General features: G+C 30.5%; 1 protein-coding gene across 1 annotated transcript; it reads right to left on the bottom strand.

Moving 5' to 3' along the window:
• Positions 1–7221: 7221 nt before the first annotated feature.
• Him (Holes in muscle) lies at positions 7222–9596 on the bottom strand. The gene is made up of 2 exons (XM_014232451.3): positions 9057–9596; positions 7222–8155 (listed from the first exon to the last, which is right to left on the bottom strand). Exons 1-2 carry the CDS (start codon positions 9306–9308, stop codon positions 7550–7552), a joined length of 858 nt encoding a protein of 285 aa, XP_014087926.2. The 5' UTR covers positions 9309–9596; the 3' UTR covers positions 7222–7549.
• Positions 9597–9900: the final 304 nt, after the last annotated feature.

The raw sequence follows: 9900 nt of genomic DNA, 5'->3' as shown, positions 1-9900 counted from the left end.
ATTATTATTTATATATCATATTCCTGAAAATTATATGACTTACATGGTCAAACTGCGTACTACATATATGAATGTATATACATAGCTAATACTTAGATCTAAGAGTATCAGTTAAAAGAATGTATCTAAAATGTGCCATAAAAAATATATATACAAATGTATAAAATTTAAATAAAGATAAAGCATTTAAAATTTTGGCTGGCGTTTTTTCCAATTTAGGTATATAATACCTATAAGGATATGGCTAAGTCCTTGTTAACTTGTATTGTGAATAAATTTGATTAATTATTAATGCAGAAACTGTAAGTACAGCTGAATCAGTCAATTCAACTAATAATTTGGTTTCAGTTTTGCTTGACCAGGGTTGCAAATTTTTAATTCAAAATTTTCAAAAATGAACCCAAGATCATAGGATGGGGCTTTATAGAAGCCGCTGTCAAAATTTGATAACGGACGTGCCACCGCCTACATTTTAGTGAAAGCCCATATTTCGGGACCTGCTTGATAAATTTCAACCAAATTCGGTACACAATTTCACAATTTTATCCTGACGATCCTATATTACATTTTGAAAATAAGCGATGTCGAACTACAACCACGCCTATTTCTCATATAACACAATTTTAAATTCCAACTGATTCTTTCACTTTCCAGTACACAAATCAAACGCCTATGAATATATTCAAATACAACTTTAAACAAATGGTGCCTTTGAGGTATGCCATGTCGAGTCTAAAAATTGTCAAAATCGGACCATAACTGTTCAAGCCGTCATATGCCGAATATGTGGATCTGGGGTATGGCTAACTTTTTGCCGAAAATATCGCTCAATCTGCGAGATAAGTTATAGAAATTCGAGGAAAATGTTTCCTTTATAATAATATACTCTTATGTCAAAAATGGGTCCCATCGGAATACTTCCCTTAGCCCCCATACACTTTTATAAAGATTTTCGAACTGATCTTATACCACATATATCAGTTAATATGGGAACTAGTTTTCAAATCTAATAAAAATAAGTTCTCCAGTATACCTGAACTATGTCAAAAATTAATGCAATCAGCCCTTCCATTTCGTCGAACAATGAAGTGAAATTCTTTCGCTACATTTTTTTATATATAAAGATTTGTCAACACCTGAAGGTATTTCCTCGGTGACCCTTAGAAGTTGCAAAAGTATAAAATGTTCGGTTATAATTGAACTTAGCCTTCCTTACTTTTAATATCCTAAACAGGGTATATTAAGTTTGCCACGAAGTTTGTAACACTCAGTAGGAAACGTCGGGGCCCCTATAAAATATATACATAAATGATCAGCATGATGAGCTGAGTTGATTTAGCTATGTCCGTCTCTCTGTCTGTATATACAGAAACTAGTCCCTCAGTTGCTAAGCTTTCGATTTTGAACCTGTTTTTTCCTCACTAAGAAGCTGCGCATGTGTCAGATTGGCGGATATCAGACCACTGAAGCATATAGCTGCCATACAAACTGAACAATCGGAATCAAGTGCTTGAATATAAAAAAAATTTTATCTGACGCAATATTTTCACTAAATTAGGCACGAGTTATTGTTTAAGACAACAGTGTAATTTCCGAAGAAATTGTAATATAAATATAGCTGCCATACAAATTGAACGACCGAAATCAAGTTCTTGTAAGGAACCTTTGTATTTGTTAAGGGTTTTATAGCTTCGGTGCAATCGAAGTTACCGTTTTTTTTTTCTTTTTCAGTTAAAAATATTTAAATCTGTCTTTTTATCCCTTTTCATTCGAGCTTTTAATTTAAAGTTCTGTTTGATTCGTTACTCCAATTTTAAATTAAAAAATATTGTATAATTTTTTAATTCTGATTTTGGGATCAAATCAAAATTCAAATCTTTAATTTTTAATCCCAAAATTGGGATGTGTATGAATAGACTCAGTGATCATATTTACAATACGAGTAATATTTTTATTTATTTTCATTCATTTGGTTATTTTGCTCATTCAACTATTAAATTCACAAATTTATTCATTAATTAAAATTTAATTAAAACTTTATCAAACACTCAATAACTATGATTTAATTTATTTAAAATTATTGGTATAAATAATGGTGTGAAACCAGAGAACTTAGAAGAACTGCACCTTCTCGTTCTTTTATGTTCTCCGGTGAAACAACGCTAACACTTCATAGGTGAGCCAGCCATCGGAGATAATTTTATGCAAATGGATTACTTTCCTTCTCAACAAGCAATTAGTCGATTCTCACACCAAATCATATGAAGTATATTTTATGGTTTCTGCTTACACTACCTGCATTCTATAATTAAGTTTACAAAGCTAAATCTTAGCTTATTATCGCAAAGAACCACATAGTATAATGCGTTTCGCGCCATCTAACGCAACTTTTAGTGAGACTTATTATTTCATTAATTTTTGTTTCAACCGACCGATTTACCGACATTATTTGGTATTAATTTTTATTAGCACTTTGAATTTTCAAAAAACACTTGCACATTATTTTATCATGCACTCTTCACTAACTTTGGCTCTTCTTTTCCAATATAAGCCCACATTTCCTGAGCGGCCATTTTGAATGCACTAGTGGCTTCTTATTTCTGCACCACATGCACTTTGAATTGCCTCAGCATATTTTCACATTTAAGGCAAAAGCTTTTATTTATTACACTTTACACTTCACACACACAACACTTTAAATAAGAAAACACTATTATTTATTACATTAGATTACTTTACCACGACTTCAAATTAATTGGAAACCGGAAAAAGAAAAAGCGAAAGTATCGATATATTTTAAAAATTCAAAAAAAAAAATTACAACTTAATAATTGTAACATTAAATGATTACAAAATTTTGCACTATTAGAATTTCGGTTGTTTGATGAAAACACTGCAGAATCATATCATATCATATCATTTATGGAACATATTACAGTAAAATTTCCCAATACGGCCAACTCTAATAACCGGACTTAAGTATATGAATATAATACACATTCATATCCATTTACGAGTATATAAATATGTATATATGTATATACCATATATGTATGTCTTTCTTAAATACAAATAATTTCGTAAAGTATACAAGATTTAATAAATTACAACTTCTGGTCATTTTGTGACTCTAAGAATACATTTTAAACACAAGTTTTTACCATAGTTCTCATAGCCGGACAAAAATATTGCGACGGTGGGTGTCCGATTATGAATAATTTCACTGTATTAATATTAAAAATCATTACCCATAAATGCTTGACTTAAATGTACGTATTTATTATTTTATCCCAACGCCCGTCTTGCGAATTTTTTAATTCAAAAAATTTTAAATTTAAAATTTAATTTTTTAATTAAATAGTAAAAATTGAAATTTTTATTTTTAGCCCCAAGATATGATAAGTGAATTTTTAATCCCGTATTTGAGCTAACATAATATTAAAATATTTAATTCAAATTATAATTTAATTATCTTTTTAATCCAAAATTTGAAATCCGGCCCACACGTTATACGTTCTTCATATATAAAAGATGTAATTAAGTGCATTACAATTTGGTTAGATAGGTAGAAATATTAATTATAATACAAAAGTCGGGATCATTATCTCTGAATAATCTGAAATATTTCTTTCAAGAATATATCCATTTATTTTATATTATCAAAAATTTGCATAAACGAAAATGGTCTTAAGTAAAAATGATCCCCGAGGACCTGACTGTTAGACTTCCAATAGAATAGCAATAGACTCAACTCAATAAAAATGGCCGGAAAGGCAATGCTTTTTATCTGAGTGCATCTTTTGCAGAACATAAAGAGATTGAATAATAAATTAGAATCACATGATAAAATTATATATACGTCTTTTTCAATTTCACCAATACTCGGACAATAGCAATGAAAGAGTCTAAAGAAATTGGAAATGCAGCCATGTGAAGGAAATAAGTGAATTCAGCGCAAAGCCAAAAGTTGCGCTGAAAAATTCTAGTTCCAAGTTTTATATATAAAAGAGATCACCTTAAGCTATCAGCATCACCTAAGGCTTTACTTTAATTTAATTTTCACTTCAACTGAGTGATTTTTGCTTGTATTATTTAATTATTCCAAACCACATGCTCATTATTTTAAAAGCTTATTTCATTTACTTCACATCTTCTTATTTTACGTTAGTAGTAATGCCAAAAATAGGTCAAATCAGGATAATACTACCCTTATCTCCCATATAACGATGTAAGATTTTCAAACTTCCGGTTGGTCATATACCTTATACATATGTATATTGGTCAATATGTAAGATATCTAGCAAAATTAACTGAACGTTTAATATTGCATATTCTATAGTTTATTGGCAAAAATATGTGAAATTGGTTTACGAATTACCCCGATTCCCATATACTACATGTAATAATTTTCGTTATTCTAACAAAACATATGACAGCGTATGAGTTAAATAATGCTTGAAAATATGTTTATGTATAGCTAAGCAATAAAAAGTTAGTGCAATCCGCCCAGACCTTTTCTGCCCCAATATACCCTATTTGATTTGCGATTTCCCACCTCTCTTTGAACCGTATAGATAGGTAAAAATGTGTGTTGTTGGATATGGTATATGGACAACCTTTCTTAAAAGTTATGTGACTTTGCGCTTTATATGAACGGACGAACGTTAAGGCCTTGGTCAAATCCTTATAACACTCATGTAATGAATTACGATCATCTATAAATATATTAAATATAAAGTTTTGACAACACCTTAACGAATGATCTTGGCAAATTACAAGAGTATACGCGTTCGCTTATATCGGAACTTAGCTCTTCCTTACTTGTTTCAAATATATTTAATATATTAATAATAATAAATAATTTAATATATATTATTTAAGAGCTGCGAAATAATCTTTCTTTTAAGCATATAGCAAAACGCTTAAATGTTTCTTGAAAAAACTAGTTTAAAAAACTAAATTCACCTTAGTTTTGTATATGTTAGATCTTACAAAATATGAGAAATTAAATTTATGTTTTTTTGTAAAAATAAAATTGATGTGTTATTTTAATGAAAGATTTTTTAAAATATTATTAATATCTTTTAAAGCAAAAGAAGTGATAATAGTTTCCAGCACTTCAAGCCGAATAAAAATATTTTACGCACTTAAAAGCAAAATAATATTATTTATTTACATGTAAACTACTACATAATTTTCTTCATTTTCCTCAATTCATAATAATTTTTAGCTAGTTTAGATTTGATATTAACGATTGAAGAATTTATAGATAAGATTATTATAAATAATTAAAATTATTGTAGTTTTCCGGTTTACACGGAAATCAAGAAAAGTGTCAACGACAAAGAGTAAACATCCGTTCGAAGGCAGCTGTGATATTCCCAACATTCAAACTTCCAAAAAGCTGCCGAGCAAATTTAGCGAATATGCGAACACTCAGTATTTTGAACTTCGAGTGCGCGGTCGTAATAAAAATTCACTACTTAGTGTATTTTAAATTCGTGTTAGGTAATCTTAAGAATTCTATTGTTTTAGTGTTTAAAGTGTTGTGTGTTTGATATGAAAAGTTTAAAGATAAAAACTTCTGCTTTTAAAGATGCTATAACAAGAGATTAGTAATATGCAAAACTTCTGAAATAAGGAGCCACGAGTTCATACAAAATAGTTGCTGAGCTTTTAGTTCAGAGTGAAATTTGCATTCATGGTAAAGCTCAAAACTCCGCTAGATGACACTGGCAGTAGCAAGAGGTACGAACTTATTTTAAAAAGCTAAAACTTGAACCTTTGCAAAACGAGTTAATACGTCAAATAACCGTTGTGACATTAACTGACTTTTTTATTCAACCAATGAAAGGTACAATTGGTGCCGCCATTGTTAAAATCATTTACCAAATTACGAAACCTTGCGGAGGTAATAGCAGTGTTTCAAACTTATTGGTTTTTGTGCTAGCTTCGAATAGATTATTTTATAAGCAGTTACACAAAATGTTGTTTTAATAAAACTTTATTACATGCAAATAATATATATAAATGAAATAACTATTAACTTATATAAAAAAATTATATACGATACGTTCAAATAAAAAATTATCGCTCAAGTGCAATTAGTATTTAAGTGGGTTAAAAAAATGTCTGGCATATGGATTGATGTAAAATAAAAAAACATCAATAAATTAATTGAAAGGCAAAAATGTGTTTAAATATGATTAAATCAAGAGTTGGCATTAAGAAAAATGGATTGTAAAAACATATTATACTTAAAATAAGGCAAGTTAATACTTGTAAAAGCAAATGAAAATTACTATGTTAGTAGTTCTACAATAATTAAAAAAAAAATCGGTTAATTTAAAAAACTGTACTAAATTCAATCTACTTCTATACAACAAAGAAAATTTTAAATTAAAAATTCGGTTAATTTTAAGAAAATGAACTTAATACAGACAAAAAAATCTATTCAACAATAGTAAACCGTTATATTTTTGCTTATATCAGGTGAGTTTATTTTAAAACTTTGCATTCTACTTTTGTATATTTGTTATTTAGTTTCAATTAGTTAAAACTGTTATATTATATTATTGCAAAAAATATAAATATATTATACCCTTCACATTATGTGCATTTCTTATAGCATAAAATTATATACAAATTCTTTTTCTCGATTTTAATCAATTAGTTTGTAAGGCCGTTATCCGCTAAAGTGGCCGGATCCAAAAAATTTCTTTGTGCCAAATTCTTGAAGATATCTTTTCAAATGAAAAGGTTTTCCATACAAGGACTTGGTTTTGTTTGATTAGTTTGTATGGCAGCAATAACTATGTGGATCTGATCTGAAATATTTTCCCCAAAATTTTAGCGTTGCCTTGGAAAATAATATTTCATAAATTTCGAAAAGATCTTCTGTCAAATACTTGATTTTGATCGCTCAATTTGTATGACAACTATAGTTCAGAGAAGTCCGATTTGAAAAATGTATCCGAAAATTGTTTGGACAATAATTCGTGCCAGATTTCGTGAAGACATCTTGTTAAATAAAAAAGTTTTCTTAACAAGAATTGATTTTGATCGATCAGTTTGTAAAGCAGCTATATACTATAGTGGTCCTTTATCCTGTCAGATTGATATCTCAAAAACTGAGGGGGTAGTGGTTAAATTGGTGCAGCAATATTCATTCATTTCTATACTCCACCTTTTTAACTTAAAAAATTTCAAAGAAAGTCAAAGTTTTATTTGTTGTATAAGTAAAGTCTTTGGTATTTTATTCAATAAACATTTATAATATCTTAGTCAATATACATTTGTAATACACAATATTGGAAGCAGTTAGTTAACACACACTTATAGCTGAATTTTAGTATAAACTTAACTGTAAGCGTATAAAATAAGCATAGTATACCTATGTACCGTATATTTAGTCTTTGGATAAGATCTCCTGCCCGAACCCCAAATTTTATTCATATATTTCCTATTAAAGCAGTTACCGTCTATTTCGAAATGCAAAACTCTATTTTAACGAAACGAAAAATACTGTTGACACACACACGATTGCGTCTCACCAAGGACGCCAAACATCCGCCAAACGTTGAAGCTCAACTTGTTGTTGCAACTGTGCGTTGTTGTAGCCATTTTCAAGCTGTTGTTGTTGTGGTTGTTGTTGATGATGCTGTTGCGTTCCGAGCGGATATTGTGCATTCGGTCGCTGACCACCACTCAGCACTTGTCTCAAACGTTTACGTTCAAAAATTTGCTGTCGTATTTTTAATAGAATATCACGTTTATCTTGTTGGTGTTGCTGCTGCTGGTAATAGTTTGGTGTGTCTTCATATGGTTTCTCGCATACATCCGGAAGTGTGCTATAGTTAAGAAAATTTGAAGTACTAGAGGTTGAAAATTTATCTGTTAACACAGAGTGTTTAATGTGTTTTTCCAATTTTATTTTGGTTCGTCTTATGGTACGCGGACTCGTTTGTTGGGCGGTTGATATGTGTAATTTGGTTTTTGATGATTTTAATTTGTTTTCAAAATTTTCTAAATGGTTTTGGAAAGTATCGGCATCACTGTTGCAGAGGATTTGTTCCTCCTCGGCACTCTCAGTTGTTTCTTGGAGAAAGTTTTCATAAAATCGGCGGGCGTTCATTTGTTGGCTTTGTTGAAGTTGCTATAAAAAACAAATACAAGAGAAGAGAATTAGGAAACAGTAATATGAAGTTTTTTTTAACTAATTGTACCGAAGAGGTAAATATTAGCTTTTGTAAATAATGGACATCATTTTTGGGATAAAAACGTTCTTTACTATTTACGAGTCTATCTAATTGAAGCAAGATAATTTTAACCTGAATTAGGTATATTAAGTTTGCCACGAAGTTCTTAATACCCAGTAGGAAACGTCGGTGACCTTGTAAAATATTTATTATATATATATACTTGATACACATGACGAGTTAAGTCGATAAAGCCATGTCGCTCAGTCCATCTGTCTATTCTATACGTGAATTAGTACTTGAGTTTTCGAGACATCGATCTAAAATTTTGCACAATTCCTTTTCTCTTCAAGACTATACCACCACAATAGCATATAGCTGCCGTACAAACTGAGCGATCAAAATCAAATAGTCATATAGAAAACTTATTTATTTGAAATGATATTTTTAACGAACTTAAACCACTAAAAAGCCATTTAAACTGACCGATCTAAATCAAGATCTTTTTATACCCTTTTATGTTATATGAACCCGTTAAGAGAATTTTAGCTTCGGTGCAGGCGAAGTGAATATTTTATCTTATTTTTAAATAGCTACATTTTTGTTTTCTCAATTGTTTCGAATTTTTGCAGACAAATTTCAACACTTCGTACACTCATTATTTCCAAATATTCTCACTTAAAATTTTTCCAATAAGAAATATTGGTTTGTTGTTTTCCTGGATTTGATTTGTTTATTGTTTAATTTTCAAATTTTGGAAATGTGTGTTTATCTTTAGTTTATTGTGAAAAGTTTACAAACACACACATTTTACATAAAAAAAACTGCTTTCCGCCAATTTCACTGCAAGTTTCTCACCTTAGCCCTGGACTTTTCTGCCAAAAATAAGCACAATTTCATTATGTGATCAGCAGTGTATTGTTGTTGATTTTCCGGCAATGTTGTTGTTGTATTCACTTGTACTGTGCTCGCTGCTATTGACAATGTATTTGCTTGTTGTTGTGCTATTGTCTCTTCGGTTTCGACACCGACAGTCATTCCACCCGCCTTTGCATTGGTCACATTTTTTTTGATATCTCTGTATTTCAATGCTTTGTATGTTAAGCCCATTTGTTTGATTTGTTTTGATTTTTTTCTAGCCTATATGCACAACCAGTATGCAAGTGCACTTGTATCGTTAAATAAATTGTTTCAAGCGCCCGCACTTTCAATCCTTCCGTACACTACAAAATCTGCGCGTAGAATGTCGAGATTTTCAAACGACTCACTATCCTTATACCCACACCAAGTGCTCTTTTGCTGCTACCAGCTCAGTCAAATATAAAAATACACACATACATACTTACACACTTGTGTGGAAAACGAAAAAATATAAACATTTCCCGCCCAAAAATATATTTGAACAAACAAACAGCAACAATCACAATTTTCCCAGCGTTGCTTCAGTATTGCTGCTCCGGCTGCTCGTTTCAATACGTACACCACGCATCACTCCTCCGCCACCAGTATGTTGCATGCTCTCTTTTTACTTGTAGTTGCTCCTAAAGCAGCATCAGATTGTATATGTAGGTATAGTGAGCTATGGCTGCATCGTTTTCTGTCCGTTGCACTTCAAAAACTTTTCAGTTTCTTATTATTTTCTTTTCTGCTCATTTAGGCTTATTTTCGGTTTTATTTTGAGATATTTTCTCATTTTAACGCC

The sequence above is a fragment of the Bactrocera oleae genome, chromosome 5 (assembly GCF_042242935.1).
Source record: "Bactrocera oleae isolate idBacOlea1 chromosome 5, idBacOlea1, whole genome shotgun sequence".
Classification (NCBI taxonomy): Eukaryota; Metazoa; Arthropoda; class Insecta; order Diptera; family Tephritidae; genus Bactrocera; species Bactrocera oleae.
The sequence above is the reverse complement of the archived record's forward strand: the minus strand, read 5'-3'. Positions and strand labels throughout refer to the sequence as shown.